Here is a 24,566-nt window from a genome sequence, read left to right on the forward strand (position 1 = left end):
TCTAGTCATCAATGTTAACAGCTCCTTCCACCCAGGCCGGTCATCAATTTTTGCACTTGTGAAGAAATAATTCTAATGTTCCTCACCACCTGAATAATTTACCCAAATTCTTGCTTTCTTTATAGTGGTCAAAACAGAGTGCTCAACTGAGTATCTCTTCTGATAAAATTTCATCTCAACTGGTCAAAGCTCCTTCCACATGCATATTTTCAGTAGACTCTTCTTCTTGGTGTCACCCTATTAATAAATCATTATGCTTTTATTTGGTAGAGTATTTTGTATTAGTTTTTTCCTGAGCATTTTTTGGATGTTGCTCAGATGGTCATGCACAGTCTTCTCGTATGTGTCACTGACAAGTACTGCTTTTTGAGCATTTGGCAGGGATACAACCCTTGTTTTTTTTTCTGATGATAATGTTTACTTGGATTAAGTTAACGAAAAATTTCCCTTGTATATCATACTTACTCTTGTGTGAACCCTTCTGTTTAAAAAACATCTACTGATAGAGAGTGGTTGTAGGTTCATAAATGTATCTCTGGTGGAGGAAAAGTTTTGATTCCAGCATTTGCTTTGGGAAGAGCCCAGGTATAGTACCATTAATCTACTGATAACTTCTCTATTTGTTAGATGCTTTATGTTGTCTGATACTCTGATTTCATGTTTGGTTTTCAAATTGAAACTTCTTACAATTACTAGCAACATGGCAATAAGTTTTATGAGATAGGAGCATAAATAGTTATCCTGAGACGTCTGTTGGGAGTGGTTTTTACATATTTGCAACACCTTTGCCTAGCACGTTCTTGTAACTTATAATGTTTAATATTTTTGGATTTTGTGACCTTCAAAACCTACTCAGTTGCTTGTCTTGAATGAGACCTCAAACTGATCCGGGCATGTGTGTCTACTCAAGCACAGACAGAGACAGTTTGGATACTTAATAATAAAAAAATTATAATAATAATACTAATTATTTGTTCCCTAGCTTTGGTTTTTGTGACAGTTTCAGACCTAGAACAACCAACAATAACTACTAGAAGAAGAAAGGAAGAAGAGAGAATCAAGAGAGAAAGAGAGAGAAAAACTAGTGCTACTGATTGGAGAAAATAGGTTATCTCTAATCAGTAGTGGCAACAACAGCAACACAGCCATATCCCAACTAAATGGGGTCGGCTACATGGATCCTTTCAAAACAAAGTAGGGAAAATTGAGGCCCTCACAAAGGGAAAGGAAAGTAATAGGAATGAAGAAATGAGATACGAAAATAAGAGGAAGAAGGATAGCCCGGGAAATCAGGAAAATCTCAGCTACATGGTGTCGACAACATGGATCCTTGCCCTGCAATAGGCTCTATCTGAGGTCATACTTGGCACAAGATTCAGACTATGCATGTCATTCTTCACAACCTCATCTATGGTCATTTTAGGCCTGCCCCTAGCTCTTTTAGCTCTTTCAATCGTAATCAGATCACTCCTCCTTACTGGGGAGTCCCCAGGCCTCCGTTGCACATGGCCAAACTACCTTGGACTATATTGTCGAGACTCCCACATCAGCTCTAATACGTTCGTTCCTCACTTTATCCTTCCTAGTTTTGCCTTTGCCGCACATCCATCTTAACATCCTCATCTCAGCAACACATAGCTTCGCTATATGACACTTCTTAACTGCCCAACATTCCGCTCCATACATCATAACAGGTCGTGCAACAGTCTTATAAAACTTACCTTTAAGCTTTAAAGGAATGTGTCGGTCACATAGTACTTCGGTCGTACCTCTCCACTTTATCCATCTCACTTTAATTCTTTGTAAAACATCATTATCTTTGTCACCTTCGTTGTGTATGATAGACCCTAGATATCTGAAATAGTCACTTGGCGGTAGCTCTCTCTCCTTAATTTTCACCATGTCATCATCCATCATAGTGTGACTAAAGTTACACATCATATACTCCGTCTCTGATCTACTAATCCTAAGACCTCTTGTTTCGAAGGTTGATCTCCACATCTCTAACTTAGCGTTAATCCTTGCTTTTGTTTCATCCGCCAAAACGATATCATCGGCGAAGAGCATACACTATGGTACCTCGTCTTGGATGTTCTTGGTTAATTCATCCATGATAAGTGCAAACAGATAAGGGCTTAGGGCTGATCCTTGATGTAACCCAACTGTAATTGTGAATTCCTTGTCCTGGCCTCCCACAGATCTCACACTGGTCACCACACCCTCATACATATCCTTAATTACATCTATATATTTACTCGACTCCTCTCTCTTCGCAAGAACATGCTGGATTATGAGGGTGTGGTGACTAATGTGAGATCTGTGGGATTATATAATATGCCCCCATAACTATGTAATCAAAACAAAATATAAGATTTACAAGAATGCCCCATGACTATATAGCACATATAAGACCCTAATAAGCACGAATATTACAAAAACACTCGTGCAGTACTAGTACTACTGTCCTAACACTCCCCCTCAAGTTGAAGTATTAATATCACCCATGCCCAGCTTGGAACATCCTTAAAGAAACACCATTTTAAATAATGCCCCAGTAAACATCACCAAGTGTTGACCAGGACTTACAAATGGAGTAGAGATCAGCTCCCTCACCGTAGCATCATGAATAAAATGACAATTAACTTCAATATGCTTAGTCCTTTCATGAAAAATTGGATTACTAGCAATATAAATGGCAGCTTGATTATCACTGTACATGTCACTAGGCTTGTTAGTTGGAAAACCAATCTCTTGAAGAAAAGATTTCAACCACATCAACTCAACTGTAGTATAATTGATGTAGTCAAAATTATCAATTGGGGCTCCAAAACTGGTTCACTACTGGCCCATAAATTGGGGTTATCGTGCAGCCTATGTTTTGTCATATTTCATCCATATCAAGCCAGCGGCTAAAGAAGATGTTCTTAGATTTAGAGTGGACCCATGACAACTGGTGGAGGTTGAATTGAAGACCAATGCACTATTCACGCCTATATTTGGTCTGTTAGTAGCCAATAGGACTGAGTGCTTGAGTGATCAATAAGATCACCAAGCCCCTTTATTTATAATAAAAGAGGAGAGACAATAATTACAATAATACCCCCTCATAGAAGACTCTAACTAATGAGTCGGTTATGGGGGGGGGGGGGGAAACCCCAAAATGCCCTTAAGGTTACATAACTCAACTCCCCCTCAAGTTGGTGCATAGATATTACACATGCCCAACTTAAACAAAATAGGATGAAATAATTTCCCACACACACCCCTAGTGAAGACATCAGCCAACTGATCATTGGACTTCACAAAAGCGACTATTTGCTGCATTTATGGAAGTTTTGTATAAGATTCAAAGTTGTGTGGAATAGTCTATATTGGAGAATTATATTGCAGCTTACAACGTATACTACAAACCTAGGGTCCAAAGTCAAACTACCATTTTGGGGGTGTGTTTTACAATCTATGGTTCCACTATGTTTAGAGGGCCTAAAATAGGGTTTCCTAGAATTTTTGGGACCTAATTTGGTCATTTGGGCTGAAACCATCCACCGACCGAAATTTTGTGGTTTCACAAAATATTTTGGTTTCGAGCCTGGTCGGAACCAGGTTCAAAACTGAAACCTGGAACCTTGGTCAAAACTGTAGAAACTGACACTTATTCACGATGCAAATAACACAACGTAACAGAAAGAAAAACAATCAAGCAGCCATAATGCAAAGGATATACGTGGTTCAGCATGATACCTACTTCCATGGAGAGATGATAGTAGTCCTCATTAGCAATGGAGAAAAAGAGTTACAAGCTCTCTACCTCATGCCTCTTTGTTTACAAAGAATTCCCCGTAACCTTAATAACCCCTATTGCTACCAATTGAAAGGGAAAACAAAGAGATACAATTTCTGAAAGACCCTAATAACTAACATAACACTTATAAAACCCTAATAAGCAAGAATATTACAAAAACACCCCTGCCGTACTAGTACTAGAATCTTGACAGTTTTTATTTGAACTATTATATATAGCATAGTTCAAAATCACGCGAAATTTCGGCAAAATTTCGTATATCTCGAGCTGTCCGAGATACGATACCAATCCGAAATGGAAAAATACCATATTTCGACGATATCTCGTGAGATATCGACGAAATATCATGGACTCACGATATATCGCGAGATATTGAAAAAGTCACTAAAAGGGTCATGTGCAATATTTCGGAAATTTCGGTCATCTCGTTTCGGAAATTTCGGAAATCTCGGTAATTTCGGTATTCTTGTTTCGAAAATTTCGGAAATCTTGGTCATTTTGGCATTTTACAATTTACACCCACAGAAAAATACCATATTTCGACGAAATTTCGGTATCTCGGAAATTTCGGTCAGACCGAAACACCGAAACGAAACGAGATTTAGTACCATGATATATAGAAGGCATAATTTTTTATACTATTGTTGTCTTTCTCTTGAAGTTGGTTTTCCTCTTGTAACAAAAGAATCACTGCACAATGTAATTTTGAGAATCTTGTCCTTTATGAACTAGGAGCTCTGTATACTATTGGATGATTACTGGGAGCGAATGAATCTAAAGATTCCTATTTACTTCTCTGCAGGTCTGCTATTTGCTACTTTTCTCTTTTACAATTTTCAAAGAGGATTGAGTAGTTGAGATGATATTTAAAACAAATTTTAAATTACTACATGCTAGATTTCTTACCATGTTTATTACATAGAAATTGGAAGGTATGTTTGTATATTCTCCTATACTTTTCTCTTTCACTAGAACTTAATACATTCTATTTCATAATTGTCAAGGCGGCGCCTTGGCGTCCCAGCGGGAATCTATGTGATAAGCGATGGTACGCTTTATGAGAGTCACGAAAGGCGGGAGCCTTGACCAACTAGGCGTCACCAAGGCGGTTAAAGCGACGCCTTGGTGCGCCATTTGGTCAAGTTGGCCACCTCTCTTGTGTGGTTTTTTTTTTTTTCATGCATTATTCCTTTATTCTGTTTCTTTATTTTTTATTTGTTGATGTACAAGTATTTCGTGTAATGCTGCTACATGGGATCATACAAAACTGAAATCCCTAAAAGCTAAAAACCTAAAACTTCTCAAAAAGTAAAAAACCCTCGACCAATTTTCTCTCTGCGAAGTCTAAGACTGCGACTCTGAGCAAACGAAGGCGGCAAAGCTTCTTCCTAGTTCCTCTTTTCCGGCACTGCTATTCTGGCAACTAGACTCAGACGAAGTCACGAAGGCCGCGAAGCTTCCTCCTAGTTCCTATCTTTCCGTCTCCGGCAAGGTAAGTAGTTAGTAGCCCCTACTCCATAGTCGTCTTTTTCTTCTACTCTATTTTTGTTTTCTTTTTTTTGGTATCGCCTGCTGTTGCTTCTCTTTTTTCTTTTTTGCTTGGATAGCTGCTCTGCTTCTTCTGCTTCTTCTTCTCTTTAACGCACTAACCTGCTGCTGCTTCTCTGGATTTTTTTTGCTTGAATGCTTGGTTAACTGCTCTTCTTCTTCTCTGTTGTTTGTAACGCATGCTGCTGCTGCCTGCTACTTCTCTTTTTCCTTTTTGCTTGGATAGCTGCTCTGCTTCTTCTTCTCTTTGACGCATTAACCTGCTGCTGCTTCTCTGTTTTTTTTGCTTGCATGCTTGATTTACTGCTACCTGCTTCTTCTCTGTTCTTTTTTTTTTTTTATAAACTACTACTTCTTGTTCTTCTTTGCCTGCTGCTGCTGCTGCTTCTCTGTTGTATTTGTAATGGAATAATGGTGAATAAGTGAATGAATCACTGAATTATGGTCACTAATGGGATTATACATCTACATCTGTAATCTTTTTTTTTGGGTAATGAAATTCTTTATAGTTTATTAGTTTATGTACATTATGATGTCTGAATTATTCTGAATTTTTATGTATCATGGATTTTTCATTTTGATGGCTGGAGGTGGCTTAAATTTAATTTTTAATGATATGAGGTATGATACTATGATGCATCATGCCATCATGTATTGAGTGTTTTGGGAGGGGGGGGGGAGGGGAAAACTAACACTAGACCGCCTTTACCGCTTAAGCGCTTAGACAGGCCTCCACCGCCTTGGACCGCCATGCCGCCGTGACAACTATGTTCTATTTAACGAAAATGCTTATTGCTTAGAGTTGTGATTATTTAATATCATTGTATCATGTATGTTTGCATATTCTTTCACCTATGGCTTTCACATGTGGAACTTTTATGCATACTACTATGGGTTCAAATGGTTACTTGTGAACCCTTTCTTTATGGTTTTACTTTTTTCAAGAAGAGAGAAGCATTGTAACAAATCAAGTTCTCAATCACTTATTCAAAGAGGGGGGGGGTAATGTGGTTGTGATTTAGATATAAAACCAGTACCAAACAGGATCGATAACAGAGTGAAATATCTAGATTTGAGAGAAATCACATAAAACCAGATCAACATATAGGGCTGATCAAGTGATCCCTTAATAGGGGTATAACAGTTGCTGAAAACTCAGGTAGATCCAATGGTCAGATTACAGATTCAATGTACCCAGCAGAAAATCAATCTAGGTCATTACTTTGAGAATAAACATATATGTCAGATATAGAATAGCCTTCAAAGCAACAAGAAACCAATCCCACTTGTACTAGGACTATAACAACCAAACAACAGAACCAGAATATGATAACAAGATATGACTTGAGGTACTGTCGACTGAAGATTTCTGAACCGGAATTGAGATCGGGTATGTAGTGTTAAGAGTTTTTGTAATAAGGGTATTTTGGGTGTTGAGCTATGAGACACAATAGGCAAATAAAACAAGTAAATTATGCAATAATGGATGAAGACACATAATGTTGAATAATTATTTGAGGACTTGAAGTAGAAGACTACAAATTACAGTGAGTGAACAATGCATATTAAATAGACACCCAAGTATAGTGAACAATGCATATGTCATAGACACCATAGTCTTCCATGTCCCAACAATAAAATATTGTGAGTCTATGACTGTCTATTGATATGAACTATGACTGTCTAATCAACAAGTCTAGGCTTGTTAATTAGAATCAGCAGCAAGGTTAGGGTTAGGGTTAGGGTTTCGGGTTTTTGAAAAGAGGAAAAGATGGATTTTTAGGGTTTAGGATGGTTGGATGAGGACCAGGTTTGGATCGAGTTTCCCAATGGGTGAGGAGATGGTTCGATCCAAAGATGAAACAGAATTGATGGGTGGTTATGGCTGGGTGATGTTTAGGTCTTGGGAATATTGAAAACAAAAAGGGGGGAAACTAGGGTTTGGGTGCATAAAAGGATAGAAGAGGAATGGTAGGGGTTGGGGATGATTTAAACTTACTATAGTTGCAGAATTTCCTGGACAGCAGCTTGTTTGAATGAGATTCTTGAATAAAAATCTAATCTTGAACTAGAACTTGAATGTAGAGCTTCAAAAGAACCACCCAGGGCTTCACACCGCAAGGTGTCGATTGGATCAAACACCAATCCCATAAACGAACTTCATGGTCTTCTCACCGCAAGGCGTCAATCGGATCAAACATCGATCCCACCAGCCTTGATCAAACACATGACAAAAATCTTCAATGGAGAAGAAGAGCGGCAAAAGCTTTTCATTAATATCCAAATACATGTTCAATACTTGCCTCCGTACGACCTTATATAAAAGACTCAAAAATAGACTCCTACACTAAAAAGGAAAGGCCTAACCCAATCCTTAACCTATTAGTTAAGTTAAATTGACTAGGAAATTGAAATAGACTCAAACAGAGTCCTAATCCAGCCCCACTAAACACTTAAAAGAAAACTACTAAAATCGCTTAAATTGAACCATTGGTTGAACCAGTTCAATTTATGAACTAAACACCAAAATAAAACTGGGTATGGAACTAAAACAACTAATCCCGTATGCAACCTAATTACCCATATTTAGGCTCATAAAAGTGGTCTATTACATAGGAAACCCATGGGATCAAAGGCCCAACATGTAGATAACTCAACCCTAGACATATTCCTAAGCAAAAAAGACCAGTTTGGTGATGAATCTGCATCACCAACCCAATATAAGCCTATTTAGGTGATCTAACTGCATCACGTAGGAGACAACCCACCTACGATATAAACTACTACCCCCTTATTCCCTTCTTTCCCATATTACCCCGCCCTTCTATCTTTATTCTCTTTTGTCCTTATTTTATCATTTCTTCCAAGTTTGTCCCTGTTAAATAATTGCAAATCCCTCTTATATCCTTTGTTTTACTCATCTACTAAGTGGCCCTTGAAATTTTTGATTAATTACCAGATTTTCATTACTTCCTTATAAATGGGGCTAAATTTCTTTGGATTGGCCCATGGTAATTCAAACGAGGTTTTCGAACCTAGTTTGCATCGATATAATTTGGCTAAATATCTTTGGGTTGGCCCATGGTAATTCAAACGGGGTTTTCGAACCTGGGTTGCACCAATATAAGTTTATAACTAAATGCAGAAATTTCTGGAATATCCTTCAATGTGTGAAGTCCTTTTGCTGCAACATATTTTTACTTTCATATTTTCAAAATTGAAACTTCTACATGCTCTTCAAATCTTGCTTTTGTAAATTTTTAGTAGATTGTGCTGATAATCTGAATGTTAATGTCACTGAACTCTGATTTGTGTGCCATGGCATCTTTCAGGTTTAACTATACAAGCTAATATGTATTATAAGATGCTTATTGGATGGACCAGCCAAAAAATCAAAGATACATATGCAACACGCAATGCTTTTGACTTCAAACATGGTATTCCTATTATCTTTCTGCTCTGTTAGAGGCAACATCAGTTGTTTCATATGTAACCAGCATTTGTATAGTTATTTTTGGGAATTATAATTACAATTTCTGAAGCATGACTTCATGAATTCTTTCATCCTATGACTGGAGGCTCATATGTTTCTAATGAATAATCCCTTAAGAGTATGTGTCATTTAAGTTCAACTTCATAAATTTTAGGGTAAATGTCACCTAAGATACCTAATCTTTCCAAAAATTACAGCTAAGATACCCAAAGTTTCACATATTATGTTTGAAGTACTAAACCAAGATAACATTAACCAGATTAATCAAAGTTCAATAAATTTCCAAATTTACCCTCAACAGATCCTCATTATTCTTCTTCCCGTACACTAGTAAACAAACGACGGTAGCAAATAATTATCATGCAAGTGCCAATCTTCAAAACTTGGAATCCGAAATTGATATGATTGGGCCCACCAAATAAATAATATGGTAAATATATAAGCTCAATGGCAATTTCTTTAACTCTTACCACACTAATGGGACCACCCAAGTAAGATAAGAATTAAATCAAGAGCTTAGTGGAAAAATAGTAAATATAGTGAAGGGGCTGGTGGTAGGATTGTAAATATTTCAATGTTGGAAAAGGAATGGCCTGGCTGTAATTTGGTTGAAATCCTGATGTAGATCCAAGCCTCCTCGAATTGAGGAAGCCACCCTAGACCTAGGGTTTTAGTAGGAGCCTGAGGATAGTTTATTTCAGTTCTCTACTTAGTTTTTTTTAGCAGCCTTAAGGACTTAATCCTATTGGCTGAGATTGTTTTATTCTTATTGGTTCCTAGGGTATCTTTTATTTAAGTTGTTTTAAGTTGTCTCAAGTTATTAGGGGTAGATGAGTCTTTTCTTTTTAAGTTTAAGTTATTTTAATCTAGCTACTCCCATCCATGATTGATGAAGGAGAGTTTGAATTGTATTCTGTTTTGGCCCTTAGGCCCTTATTAATAAGAGAATCATGGGAGAGGCTCCCCCACAGTTTATTTTGAAAAAATATTTCGTTGCTTTGCTGCCTTTGCTGCTGCTGCCATTGCTCCCTTTGTGTGACTGTTGCCTTGTGGATCTCAAAGTGCTAGGGTGAGTGGACTCTCACGATTCCTTGCGTCTGTCCAGTACCGGGAGGTTCTTTTTCTTCTTCATTCAAGCTTATTGTTGCTGCAGATCTACAAAACCCAGTGAATATTTTATAGTTTCTGCTATTTAACAATCCTCTTCTTCCTCCAGCTTACCCTAATCGTCCCCTATAACCCTAACTCCATGTAGAGTCTGTCCAGCCCAAATTTCACAGTCAAGCCCTTCAAAACTTTAAACACAACCCCCTCACAGCAGACCCTCCACTTGACTGCCATCTCAGCCTCAACTTACAACTCTAAACCGTAATCCCCTCATCCCTCTAAAACCCCAAAACCCTAGGATTCCCAGATCAGTGACTTCTGCCCATCAATTCCCCTCCATATTCTGATCGAGTGTTCTTCCCCCTCATTGGAAAACTTGACCAGAAACCTGAGTCCAAACTCCCATCTTAAAACCCTAGTTTCAGCCTAGAATCTAAAAACTAAAACCCGAAACCCTAAACCTAATTCTGCAGATTTTTCAAACTTAACCAAATCCTATTATTTTTATCCCATAATAACCCCCTAGACCTGCATATTAAAACTATATAAGACCCATTCCCAAATTCCCCTCCTAAACCCTAGAATTAACCTAAATCCTAGTGTTGTCCAATCGAACCAGCAACCCCTTTGGCTGTTTGGTCCTGTTGTTTGGCTCCTAGTATGTCTCCTACCTATCTAGGACTACATTAAATCCACTTTTAAACATGATCCAAGCCACAGGGTAAACTTGGAAGCAAAATAAAAGTTGGGATATGAAGTGATTACAGGTAAAGAGGGGTAAATATGGAAACTTAAGAAAAGGTAATGATGACTTCGTGGGGAAGGCCAAATACGTTAGGTGTCTTCAAAATAGACAAAAAAGGGGTATTCTTAGCAGAGAAACAAAATAAAGAATAGGAGGGGGTAGTTATGGATTCGATGAAATATAAAGGAGAGAATTACTGTCCCCTCCCCTCAATTATGCCTTAATGACAGCCCCTTCCCCTGCACATTGAATAATGACTCTTCCCTCCCCTAAAATCAAAAGATTCTATCAACCGTACCCAGATTGACTGACGGTGTTAGAAATATAATGAAAAAGACAATAATTCCCTCATCTCTAACCTCTTACTTTTTTTTTTCTTCTTCCTGCAACCAATGGCCAAACCCATCTAACTACCGTAGCCACCAAATCCCCAACTTCTTCTCCTCCACCATGGTTGAACCAATCGAATCATCTCCTTCTCCTTCATCTCTCATCTTCTCTGTTTTCTAATGTGAAAACCAACTCAAACCTCCAAACTCCATGGCTGCCGCTAAGGAGACTCGGTAGTGATCTTTCCCTCCGTCTCTATGCTTGAACTCCCCTCACCTAACAGCACAATTGCAGAAAAACAAAAAAGAGAAAGAAGAAACAGTCGTGGCCAGCCATCGGAGCAGATTTGTCGTAAAATTGAGATTATATCGTTTCCTTCGTTATCAGAAAGGGGCCCTGCTCCCTAAGGGGCTTATTGAAAAAGGCTTTTTGAGGGTCGTGCTGAAAGGAGGAAGGTCCGGAAAGCCCTCACTTTATTGATGGGACATTTTGATCCCCTTTTCCTCTCACACCCCCCCCCCCGGTTCTGGTTCAGGAAAGGGTCAACGCAAGGTGCTGTTTAAACACCACCCAAAACCATATAAATATGCCACTTAGAAGAGAAATCCTAATAAAGAAAGGGTTTTTCTCTTTTTCCGTTTTCTCTTCTCCAATCTATCCATTGTCACCAAATCTTTTCTTGCAATCTAAGCCTCATTCCAGAGAATTTATTGCCTTTACAGACCCATTATAGACACCAAGAAAGTAAGAAAGGAAGAATGAATTCGGTATGCATATCAACCTGCGTCGTTTGCCAGTCTCCTGCTGCGACTTTGCTTCCTCCTTAAATAGATCTTCTCTAAAATGTTTTCTCAAATAGCTATCAGAAGAATCTCCCCCAAAACCACCGGCACCACCACCACTACCGCTAGGCAGAGCTTCATCCCCAGTCAATATATGCTGTTGTTGAGGATGAAAACCTAGCATCTCTCCACCGGTGATGAACCTCCGACCGGTGTCGCTTTCGTCGTAGTGGTGGGGATGGTGGGCGAGGGCTAATGCGCCATGGAAGGGAATGAGGAACGGATTTAAAAGGTGCGGCTGAGAGGGTGGAGCCACTGCTGCGTAGAGAGACGTTAAGGGTAGAGATATTGCTAGTAGCGGCGATGATGGCAGGCTCTGCTTGCTGTAAAAGCCACTCGATGGTTTCGCCTTCGGATTTATGACCCAATTCTTTCGTCAATTGGAAAACCATAGCAGCGCAAGTGGCCGGCATGCAGATGCGGCAACCTCGTCTGTCGACCTTCGTGTGTCTGTCTTTGATGATCACTTGATGGTTGTGGTGGTGGTAGCAATTGAAAGCTGCTGTTGCTGTTGTTGTTTGTTCTTGGAAGGATCGACGAGAGGGGCGGATCGATTAGATGGGTTTTAGTTGGATTTGGTGGAGATGGCAAGGGAAGCGTCAACGAGTCTTGGTGGTCGAGGGCTGGTACTGGAAGTGGTGCTCGTAGATGTGGAAGAGCCAGCAACTCCAATACCACCACCAACCACTAGAAGAAGCTGATGTTCCTGCTACTGCTCCAGCTTGGATGGGGATGTAGCCCATGAATGGGCTTGACCCGGGGGCAGGACCTGGCCCTGATCGGCCTTCTAAAGGGACAGTCTTCAGTCGGCGAATCTCAGCCTCAATCACATGGGTTCTTCATTTTACTTAGGGAGGGTAATCTTGGAATATCACACTATATAATGGTATTTTTGGGTTTAAATGAATATATTAAGGCTGATGTCATCACTTAACATCGTTTTTTCATGGAATGGGTACTGTTGATAGAATCTTTCGATTTTAAGGGAGAGGAGAGTCATCATTCAATATACAGGGGAAGGGACTGTCATTAAGGCATAATCAAGGGGAAGGGACAGTAATTTTCTCAATATAAAGATAGAGACAACAAAAGATTTAAGGAAAACAACACACAGTTGTCTTCAACCTTGCAATCGAAAATCAGTGACGGTAACAGTAATGAATATGAGAAGTTACCAGCAATCGCAAATTCCATCAAATCGAGAAGATCGAACTAGTAACGGTAAGTTGGTAACAGAGGGGATAAAACTCGCAAGCCGAGGTGGAAGACTGGTTGCAGCAAATCGATTAATGGGTAAAGAGGCGTTCGGCAATCGAACCAGCGACGGTAACAAAGGGGATAAACCTCGCAAGTCGAGGCGGAAAAGTGGTTGCAGCAAATCGATTCGAAACCATGGTTAAGTCTGGAATCAGGAACTGACAACCATACCAGAGGATTATCTCTTCAACCAGAAGGAGTTGCAGCGGAAGGAGAAAGGTCTTTTCTTCCTTACGAAACAGGGGTAGACACCAACAAAACAGCACAACCCTAGTTGTACGAGCAACAAGATCGACACCAGAGAATTGATCAACGACGATCTGGCCAGCAACTTCTGAATCAGAAAACCCAAGAAACAATAGCACAACCAGAACACTAGCAAATATTTTTTAATTGCAATTTTTTTCTTCGAAAGAACAGAATTCTTTTTTTTTTTTTTTCTTATTCTTCTTCGCTCTGATACCATGTAATGAAAACTCAAACTACCAGTATACCAACCAGAATCTGAAGAAGATGAGAGATGAGAGAATGGGAGAACTGTGTGATAGATTCAGAATGATCCACTGCCAGCCCCCTTATTTATATTAATCAAACTGAAGTATAACAGGAATAGGAATAGAAATCCTAGTATCCTAGTTTAACTCTAACTTCAGTACTAGACTAACTAGGAAGATATAAAGGAAACTAAAGATATAAACCAACTATATCACGTTGGACAAACCCCCAATCGTGACACATAGATTTAAATTTTCTGGATAGTTACAGTCCAAATTTCTTTTGCCATGAGTATCCACGGTGTGATGTTGGATTTCCTCAAAACCTAGGGTATTCCTAGGTATTTCTCTTCGTCACTATTATTCAACTCATTGAATTGAAGCATTGAGCAAGGTTATACTCCCAATTTCTACAGTCATGTGGATTCATGGTATGAGGATGGAATTCCACAATACTTTGGTGGCTTCACAGGGATCTTCCCCCTAATGTACCTAACTCTGTGGGTTGATTTTTTCTGTTTTCTATTATCTGGCTTATCACAGGATCTATTCCAGCCCATAATTACATCTTCAAACCTTAGAAAATGCTAATCAATATTAGCTTTTCATCGCCCTAAAATACTGACCTTAATTTCACTATAAACCCTAGATTTCATTTTGTTTTGCCCTTTTCTGTGTCTAAACATCATGCATTATCACCCCTCATTTATTATTTCTATGGGTCGAGGTGTTCAGAAAGACCCTTACCAATTTATTAATTGCAATCAATGTATATTTTTTTTCTAAACGTCATGAATTATCTCTCCTAATTTATTATTTTTAGGGGGTGGTGAGGTGTACAAAAAGACCCTTACCAATATATTAATTGCAATCAATGCTTTTTTTTTTGTCTACATGCTATATCAACAAAAATTTATGTCATTTAGAATAATACAAGACCCACGAATATTGTCGAAGTGATTTAAAGGTTACTATCGTGTGTGTGGATATACAATGCCACTTATTATGCAAAGATTTAATTAATTAATATCCAGTACCTGTAGAGAAAAAAGATTCATTAGTCATTATTAATTGCTGTGGGGGTCAATGTGAATTCATGGTTTGTTGATATTTGGGCTCAAAATTAGGATGTTTTAGCGCTCTGACTTGGATAATCTTGTAAGCTGCTGGAAATATTATGTGTGTTTGAAGTGTCTGCTGCAATTGGAATATTAACCAAAGTGGTATATGAAAGATTGGGTCATAAAATGGTTTAGAAAAACTCAACTCAACCTTATTCCCAACAAAAAGGGGTCGGTCTACATGGATCTTCTGTCTCCAATCGACTCTATATGAAATGGTTTAGATGATTATCTTTAAAGATGTTTGATGCTAAGATGTTAAGAATACGTTTGTTCGTATTGCTGACTTTGCTGCATTGGGAAAGAAAATAGTTGATAACTTTGATTGGATGTTGTAGTTTGCAGTTTTGACCGTTCTTTAATAAATGCTCCTGGACCTTGTGTTCTCTTTGCTACACCTGGGATGATCAGTGGTGGTTTTTCCCTTGAGGTTTTCAAGCAGTGGGCTCCCTCTGAGATGAATCTTGTTGCACTGCCTGGGTACACTCTTTATTTTTTTTGCTGATCAAAATTCTGTGTTTTTTCAGTACCAAAATGTGACTTATTGGAAGTTTCTTTTGAAATTATTTTCCGTTTTTTCCTTTCTCTGAAAAGGTCGAATTGACACCATAGATCCCTGACAGGGGAAGGGGAAAAACAAGAAAAGGAAACTTTTGTGCAGAACTGATTATCATTTTCAGACGAGTCTTCACTATTACTATACTTTTTCCCAGGTATTGTTTGGCTGGAACAATAGGACATAAGTTGATGTCAGGTAAACCCACAAAAATTGATCTGGATAAGGACACACAAATTGATGTGAGATGCCAGGTTCGTATTTCCCCCTTCAATTCACATGTGGTACATGTGGAGTGTAATTTTTTTTCCCTCATTTTACATTGATTATTTTTTTCTTTGATTAAAAGTAACCATATGTTTGTGCTTCTTTGTTTAAAAAGGTAGTTTGTATATAACCTGGAAAGTACCAAGGTCTAACATTGCATTTCAAATAAAGAAATATAAGTACCTTAAACGGAACTTGGGAGCCCCATACCACGCTTGGAACTTTCTTTATCTTTTATAGCACTCATAGAGTTAAGACTTGGGAATGCAATTCCAATCTATTAAGTTGTGTTTACTTTATGGAAAGCAAAGTCCTCTCTCTCTCATGGAAATGATGGAACATCTGAGAGACTGGGCAGAACATAGTCGGTCTCCAGCTAAGGTGCATTCCTCATTATAAAAGGGATTTTCCATGTACTATATAACTACAGCTTTGATGAGAAAACCTAGAAATTTTGGAGAAAAGATGCAAATGTTTACATCTAGACCAACCCTCGTAACTTTGTGTTTTAAGGTGGCCCTGCTTTCCTGATGTGGGCCTTTGCGTCTTGGCTTCTCTTTTATGCTTCGCCTGATAAAATTCTTTTTTGCTGACCAAAAAAGAAAGCGTAAATGATGCATTTCAGACTCCATGCATGAAAAAGCTAATTAATAGGTAAATAAACATGCATGAGTGAATTAGTTAATCTATCATTACTTTATCATCCCTTTTGCATATTTTGCTATGCACATACACATTTACAATAGAACATAGAATTTTTTTTTGTATGTCACTTCTACAATTAGTTGCTAGCTTCTGTGGTCAATCAAATAGACCTTATGGATTAAAAAATTGGAATGCATATAAATGATCTGTAATAAGAATAAGTTTTGCTTTTGTGCACTAGAACTGTGATGGTCACTTGGTCCTTAATGTCAACATTAAACCATCAACTGCATTAGTTGAGTATCTACACTTCATCTCCAGTGTTTTCATATGATGGATATGCTCATTTTATTTTATTATTTTTGGGGTGGGGGTGGAGGAGGGGCAATTAACAAGGAGGAGTGTTAGAAACAAAAAAATTGGAAAGGAAGTGGAGGGGGGGGGACACTGAATGTTTTTCTCATCCTGGCCTGCACCCCAACAATCAAAGCGGGGTAATGGCCCAGCCATCCCAACATTCCTCATTAATACTGGTTGCTGGTATTTAGGGGTTGAAGTCAGATTTTGAAGTCAGTTTTTGTTTTTAAGTGAAAATCTCTATTAGACATCCACATAGAACATAACTAAGTTTCTATTAGACATCCACCCTATCAATTAAAATCCCAAGGAGTCACATATAAGATAGAAATACTGACAATGAGAACAAGAGATAGCTTGGCCCTTTCCTAAATGATCAAGGCAAGTTTCATTTTATTTTTGCACTTCACCTCTCTGGCTAGTTGATATAATCTTCTTGCTACTATAATTTCCACATTAGCTTGATCGGATCGTAGTTATAACCTGGGTAACGTAGTTGATGCTTTGTGCTACAAAAAATTAATGTTTACTTCACATGTATTATGTTTGTTATAATTGAATAATACTTTTATGGTATGTCAATTGCACTTGTTTTGTTATAATTGAATAATAATCTTGTGGTATGTCGATTGCACTTGTTTCACCATCACTCCAGAAAACAATGTTCATCTTTGAAATCTGTAGTTATTGTTTCCTTCCATTTAAGTGACTAACATTTCCGTTTTCAGTGGTGCGGCTGGTATAATTTTTCTAAACAAATTTTTTGTATTGATAGATTCATCAGATGTCTTTTAGTCCTCACACGGATGCCAAAGGGATTATGGATCTGGTCAAATTTCTCTCCCCAAAGCATGTAATACTTGTACATGGTGAAAAGCCTAAAATGGCAACCTTGAAAGGGAGAATCCGGACTGAATTTGGAATCGAGTGTTATGATCCAGCAAATAATGAAACCGTGTGTATTCCTTCAACTACATATGTGAAAATAGATGCTACACCCACGTTTATTCGGAATTGCTTGAAACCAAATCCTCAGCTCTTCAAAGGCAGTCAAGAAGGTAACTACACCGATATCAAGAGCCTGCCATTGCCACATGTAAGGGATGAAAAGGTGGGTGAAGGGATCCTTGTTATGGAGAAAACAAAGAAAGTGAGGGCTGTGCACCAGACTGAACTGTTCCCAATATTGGGAATGGTTGAAAACAAAGTTCAGTTTGCATACTGTTGCCCTGTAAATATGAGCAGTCTTGAACATTTTAGATCACATGAACTTAGCAATCAATCATCATTATCGATTGGGGATTCCCTACGGTCAGGTGCCTTATCAAGTTCATTGGCCAAAAATACAGATCCTTCTTCCTCAACAAAAATGTTGCCATCTTTTGATCAATGTTCTTGGCTTCACCTTTTATTGTTAAAACTTTCCCATACACTTTCTGAAGGGAGCAACATCCAACAGTTTCCTGACCATCTACAATTGGAGTCATTCCGTGTTTCCGTCTGTTCGAATGCCAGCTGCCCTTACAAGTTCAAGGCGGAAGTACATGATGAATCAGCGGCTATATACTTTTGCTGCAGTTGGTTGGTAAGTGATGAAAAGCTGGCATGGAGAGTCATTTCAGTGATGAGGGATTGCGATTCAACTGCCTCTCAAGGACAACCAAGTAGCTGACTCATGGTTTGATAAACCTCATTTAGTAACAATATTGGTCGACTGCAGCCCAGAAGTCTCTTTGCTAGAATCTCTCGTTGCTGATTCTAAACAAGTAAATTCAAGTTGGACAGCGACTTGGCAAGAGTAGGATTTCTACTGATGTCATATCTACATTGATTCACTGGAAATTAAAATATCATGGATTTTGGTTCTTGATTGCTTACAGAGGTGATGTCTTCTGGGATTACCCTCTCAATTAAGCATTGCATCCAAACAGCATTTTAGCATTTTTTTTTTATCTGCCCTTGCATGTTGAGCCCTGAGCCCTGAGCCCTGAGTAGGTTACAACAATACTTTGATTCACTCAAAGTTAAAATATCATGGATTTTGGTTCTTGATTGTTTACAGAGGTGGGATTACCCTCTCAATTAAGCATTGCATCTAAACAGCATTTTAGCATATTTTTTTTCTGCCCTTGCTTGCAGAGCCCTGAGCCCATTGTAGGTTACAACAATTGGTGTACGGCTGCTATTCTGCATCTCCTTGATTAACTTAAAGCCCATCTTATAGAACCTATCAATCACCATTGTATATGTAGCATCATTTGGCATCAAACCTGCACTCAACATCTCCCTCGACGTCCTCTCTGCATCAACAACTCTGTCCTCTATAAAGCCCTAAAATAAGAGCTGTAGAAACTAGATAGCCCAAGTAGCAGCAGATGAATTTGTCTTCATCCGAGATGAAACCAGAATCTGTACACACATTCATGAAAGCATTAAATAACCAAATTGGGTTGATGGGTACCTCTGATTGCAGGAACTGATATGAGGAAGCCGAGCCCTTTCCCTGCCAAGAGATTGGGCTTCTAATAGAATTTTGTGGGTGCAGAGAAATGGGTCATTGTGCACTAAGATTGGACGGTCTGGCAAAATCCATGTTGTAAAGAAACCCATCTGAAGAAAGGGAGAGAAGCTGGATCGAGATGGTTGTGGGTGATCAGATCGATCACATAGCGAGCTGTGAAAGAAAGGATGAGCTTGTTGAGTAGTCCAGGGGCTTTGGTAGAGTGTGTTTGGCCTCGGAGATGGTTGTGAGGATGGAGTCCTAGTATGCGAGTGGAAGATTAAAACATGAGGATAATAAAGACTCCCAAGTTATGTAGGGAAGAGAAGGTGGTGCTTCCTCGGGTGTTTCAGAGTAATCATCTCTGTATTTTTATGAGAACCAGCACTGTATTTGCTCCAAGTTAAGCTCTTCAGGGGCTGAAATCAAAGGTATTTAAACTTAAGGTGAGTAGAGCATTGAAGCATTTGGCTGCGTGGCACTAACCTTTCATGATACATTTTAAAAATTTTGACCAAAATTCTTCTTACGAATTACGATCTTCAGAATCCATCTTAGAGGAAGCCCTTAAATATTTTTATTTATTAAAATCCTCGAATATTTCATTTCAATCGAAAGGCAAAAAATAAAATCCCAAAATTTCAGTCCAATGAGTACCTTAAAGAATGCATCTTAGAGGAGAGCCCTAAACCAGAGATGGCAGCAATAGGTTCACAGACTTAAGGGAGATTCAAAAAGGGCTTTCTCAGCTTTGATTACTATCGCAGTGAGTGCCTGAATCCATCCCAATTAATAATTGGGTTGCCAGGTCAAATCTAATGCCATTGTATCTGTATTGCAGATCAAGTTCCACTTTGTGTAGGCACACAATGCTGGTTAGGTTGAGACTGAAGAATTATCATTCCCATAAATGCCTGATTCCATGATTGACTCTTGGTAAATACAGTTTCCCTTGCATGCACAGCAGAAGCAAATCCACTTGTTCTTGCAATGGCAAATACTGACTACAGAGGATGGGGGAACGTAGATAGTTAAGGTTACAACATGCATCAGATCACCATTGATACAGTGTATATACACATCTGGTATATTGAATCACTAATAACAGCTCCTGCTTTTTCATTTCCATCAGTAGCTTCATATTTCTAAACCAGTATTAAAGACATGGAAGACAGGAAGAGTACTGCCTGCAACCAACATCAAGGACAAAGTATGACAATTTCTATAGCTAGAAGAAAATTATGTGCATGCTAGCAAATTTTAGAAGTTGTTTTTCTTATTCAACAAGAACTTCCAAGATTAAATGCAAGGAATAATCTGAAGATCAAACAATTTATCAAGATCCAAGTTTTCTCATGCGGCTATTTAATTCCGAGGTAAGGCTAACTAGGATTCAAATAAAAAACAAGAAAAAAACCAATAAATTTTCATTTGTTCTATTTAGCTTGGGGATGCGAAGCAATGAAGTCAACAGCAAGACTAATGTTGTTGATCTTGTCTGCTTCGTTATCGGGGATCTCAAACCCGAACTCTTCTTCAAGAGCCATAACAATCTCTACAGTGTCCAAACTATCAAGTCCAAGATCACTCTGAAAATTGGCGTTTGGTGTAACCTACAGAAAAATCAGATACCAACATGGTTAGTACACAACCAAATATGGCGAAATCATCACAATTTTATTTTAAAATTGCATTCTGAACGTCATTAGACAAAAGACACAATAGTCAGCTCGATTCTCCTATTACTAACCATTCTCTAGTGAACACACAAGGTCCCACTGAAATGGTCAACTTGCTAAGTGCAGCAGAGATGGATCTAACCACTAATTCAGGGAATTCTTTTTCCCTATTTAATGTTGCTACTTCTAGCCATCAACAGAGACATGATCTAAATCAATCATGCCAGTAAAAGTGGACAGTTACAAATCTGAGTCAATCAAAGCGTCAAGCCTTAAAATGTTTCTGCTACTTGGTGCCCATGCTCTTGTGCTAGCAAACTGCGAAGACTTCACTAGAACAAGGAGAATCTCTTAACTTCTACAAGAGAAAAATGAGGGATTAAGATTTTGGAAAGATGAAGATCAAATGGGAGGATCCTACCTAAAGCTGAGGTTTCTCCCAAATTCAATAAACTGAATGAATGGACTTGCCCCTGAAAACATGAGTGGATGGAGGCCTAACCATGTCCTTGGCAGGGTTCTTTTACAAGAGAAATCCACACTTAACAAAACCAATGCCTAATATATCTAGGACTTGCAAGCCAAAATAGGAAACAGATCCAAATAGAGTATCTTCTACGCCTGTTTTTTCTTTTGGTTTGACGGGTAGAATCATAATGAATAACAGTAAAAGCTAACAGCAAAAGATGAGGGATGATACTTGAAAGCAATGACTCTATGGGTTAGAACAGAATGTAGACTCTGAGGAACAATGATACATTCCACCATATTGTAAGCCAATTTGGGGGTACTGTGTATGGAATATAATTGCCAGAAAATCAAAGAATCTCATCAGCTTTTGCCTTCTGCATTATCAATTACAACAATGGTTCCTCAGAGACTTCAGATGAATTGATGCAAATGCCTGAGATTACAATCAGTGACTACTAAATGATACTGCAAGGAAATAAAGATGATCCTTCAGATAGGTCTCAAAATAAAATTTAAGGCAAAATCACAAAATAAATATCGATCGCTATCCATCTCAGCCCTCCACAACCATTGCCAAGGTCAATTCCTTACTGTCCAAACCCCTTCCAGTTTGTGAAGTGATGAGACCCGAGAAGGGCTGACTGCCAAGTTGGAGTCAAGAATGAATGCTTTAAAATCCAAACGTATTATGTTAAGTTGAATTAGATCGAAATGAATCAAATGCAACATTGGAAAAAGTAGGAATTGAGAACTAGTAAAAATATTCATAACCTAGAACTATCACAGTTTTTCTTTTTTGTTATCTTAGTCGGATCATAAATAAAGAGTAAGAGAAGCAATGCTGTATGGTGCTCCACATGCAGTGCATCATATATGGGTAGCAACAGTGAGGGGGATTACAAATATCTACATTGAAGGGGACTTAAGAGTTGCACCAACAGGAGAGGAAATGAGGGAAGTAAAACACAGGGGTCCCAAAATGTGCGACAAAGACCAGCAAATGCACAAGTTAGGAGTGATATCGTTCAATTTGGAAGTGCTCAAAGATGGGGGCAAAAGATGCAGTGCGTGAAGTAATCACAGAAGAAATTAGTGCTTAGGAATTAACACATTACCATTTTAAATAGAGCAAAATGGAAAGTTTGCATATCCGAACCCAATTAGATGAGACAAGGCTTGGTTGAGCTCACTTTGTTTAGTGGTTCCCCAACCCTAGCCGCATCTCCGCCACCCTCCAAAAGGGGAAAAAAATCATGTAACAAATCACCGCCTGGCTCAGGTGGGTTCATGCTGCATTTATAATTAGAGATACCCTATTCAAGTCTCTCGGGACTCCATTACAGTAGTGATAAACAGACTGATTGATGTTTAACTGCATCCCATCCTCGGTTTGATTCTAATTTCGAGTGAAATGCCTCAACTGAACCATAGATACGGCAGTAACTTCCAGTGGAAAATATTTAATGCACTAGAAAGTGAACAAAAGACTCATGCTCTACACACAAGTGATCAATTGGAAAGAAGATTTAATTGTGTTATTTAGTAGGTCTTAAATGTCTTATATAGGATGAAAAAAATTATTCATCCTAGATGGAACCCCAATCATATAAGAACTTTATCGCACAAAACAAGACCGTGACATTCCAGTGAAGTTTTTCAATCCATCATCAATATTCACTACCCACTGTCAGATAGAAAAAAAATATATAGACAAAAAATCAACATGGTTAGGTCACATTGGATTGACCATTAGGATGGCAAGTTAACCACCAATCCATTCTCAATGGTATGGATTAAAGCCAACCCTCATCACTGCAATAAGTATGAAGTCGATTTAAGGTCAGCAAATAGAATGAAATGCATTTTTGTACAGATGACACCATGAAGGTCACTTTAAGGGACCATTTTCAGGTTTTTCGGATTGGGGGAATGACTGGTTCTACCGATGGGGCCCTTCCTCAAACCATTCGAAGATAGGCTTCTCTCTCCATGGTTACACATATTGTGATTTCAGCAAATCAATTGGAAAGAGAAAAAGACTCTCCTAAGCTAAAGCTCAAAACATTCCTCTTCTCTGAAATATTAGATACCAGTATAAATTGGTACTCAACTAAGACATATTAAAATGAACGGAGAAAGAACGTGACGGCAACATTTTCAGCTGGTCATGAGAGGCGATATCGATCGCCAAATCAGAATTGGCTAATTAAAGTTTAAAACTTCATTCTAAGGTTTGACTTTCGTCACAAAGGCATTGCAGTTCATGTGCTTCACTTCCATTTCTTTAGAAACTGGATATAAACCCTAATTTCTGATCTCGAAACATAAGAAGAAGACGAACCAGATATGATTAAACTAAATAACTCTCCAAGACAGGAATAGATTTACCTTGGAAGGATCGACTTTCTGAAAGTTCTTTACAACGGTGATGACACGGTCAGCGACCTCCGATTTGTCGAGGAAAGAGCCTCTGACCTCCTCCTGAGAGGAGAGGTGGCGACGAAAGAGATTATTCAATGAAAAAGCAAACGGAGTTGCCTTTCGCGCCTGAACGTTCACTCTCAGGTGCTTCAACAGAGCATTTCTAGCCGCCATTGAGAGACACACAGCTCCTACGGACTATGGTTTCTTCCTTCCCTTTGTAAAAGCGAGAAAAGTGGTGAACATATATGATATATCTGAGTGGAAGGATACAGTTTCTACTTTCTGCAAGGGTAAAAATGGGAATTCGTACCCAAAAAAAAAAAAGGGCAAAAATGAGAATTGAAGTCTGAATTAAGGGTAGCGGTAGCCGTGAATTAATAATATCTGAAAAAGAACCTAAAGGAAGGAATACATATATTTGGAAAATTCTGGAGTTCTTTGTTTTGGTAAAGAAAATTCAGGAGTTATGAGCTCGCATGACCCACGAAAGGACGAAATTTTCATCTTTCTGTTTTTTGACACCACAGATTTCTTGATCCATGGGGGCTAAAATGAATCTGTAGGTTCGGCTGAATTATTCTGAATGGGTAGATACCAAGGTCCCTTTTCTTATGGAGTAAATTTTAACATGAGTATTTCACTGAAAAAATAAAAATAAAAAATTTTAACGTCAGTGAAATTGATCAAATGATAAAATAAAGAATGGAAAATCTAAAAGTATAAATAGGTGTACACTATTATACTTCAATCCACACTCCAAAAATGCACTGATTGAGGGTTTCTCTTCCTATCTTGTGAGCCACATCCCCAAAGTTAGCTGATGTGGGAATTGGGGTGGACATATCTAGGATCCAAATCTTCTACATTGTAACTGCCCAAGCGGCCTAAACGGCGCAGACACATGGCCTCGTGCAATGATCACATTACC

General features: G+C 38.6%; 2 protein-coding genes across 4 annotated transcripts in view; one reads left to right on the forward strand and one right to left on the reverse strand.

Moving 5' to 3' along the window:
- LOC122656586 (cleavage and polyadenylation specificity factor subunit 3-II) overlaps positions 1-18,437 on the forward strand; it is a 45,157-nt gene extending 26,720 nt beyond the window's left edge. The window contains exons 8-14 of one of the 3 annotated variants that reach the window (XM_043851178.1): positions 520-585; positions 4,535-4,604; positions 8,683-8,787; positions 15,078-15,219; positions 15,453-15,549; positions 17,340-17,865; positions 17,914-18,437. In XM_043851178.1, the coding sequence (XP_043707113.1) occupies positions 520-585; positions 4,535-4,604; positions 8,683-8,787; positions 15,078-15,219; positions 15,453-15,549; positions 17,340-17,865; positions 17,914-18,236 (1,329 nt within the window). In that variant the 3' untranslated portion in view covers positions 18,237-18,437. Of the gene's footprint in view, positions 1-519; positions 586-4,534; positions 4,605-8,682; positions 8,788-15,077; positions 15,220-15,452; positions 15,550-17,339 lie in introns of all 3 variants that reach the window. The other 2 variants (XM_043851177.1, XM_043851175.1) reach the window with 2 other exon arrangements.
- Positions 18,438-20,328: 1,891 nt separating this feature from the next.
- LOC122656589 (acyl carrier protein 2, mitochondrial-like) lies at positions 20,329-23,820 on the reverse strand. The gene is made up of 2 exons (XM_043851182.1): positions 23,603-23,820; positions 20,329-20,677 (listed from the first exon to the last, which is right to left on the reverse strand). Exons 1-2 carry the CDS (start codon positions 23,807-23,809, stop codon positions 20,501-20,503), a joined length of 384 nt encoding a protein of 127 aa, XP_043707117.1. The 5' UTR covers positions 23,810-23,820; the 3' UTR covers positions 20,329-20,500.
- Between the last annotated feature and the right edge of the window lie 746 nt (positions 23,821-24,566).

Source organism: Telopea speciosissima, chromosome 3, assembly GCF_018873765.1.
Source record: "Telopea speciosissima isolate NSW1024214 ecotype Mountain lineage chromosome 3, Tspe_v1, whole genome shotgun sequence".
Taxonomy (NCBI): Eukaryota; Viridiplantae; Streptophyta; class Magnoliopsida; order Proteales; family Proteaceae; genus Telopea; species Telopea speciosissima.

What these genes read in the sequence shown, in the direction of transcription:
- LOC122656589 (XM_043851182.1), bottom strand. Translation starts at nt 23,809, where the DNA reads ATGGCGGCTAGAAATGCTCTGTTGAAGCACCTGAGAGTGAACGTTCAG. An exon ending in AGAAAGTCGATCCTTCCAAG is followed by an intron (nt 20,678 to 23,602) that starts GTAAATCTATTC and finishes ATTTTTCTGTAG; the next exon opens with GTTACACCAAACGCCAATTT.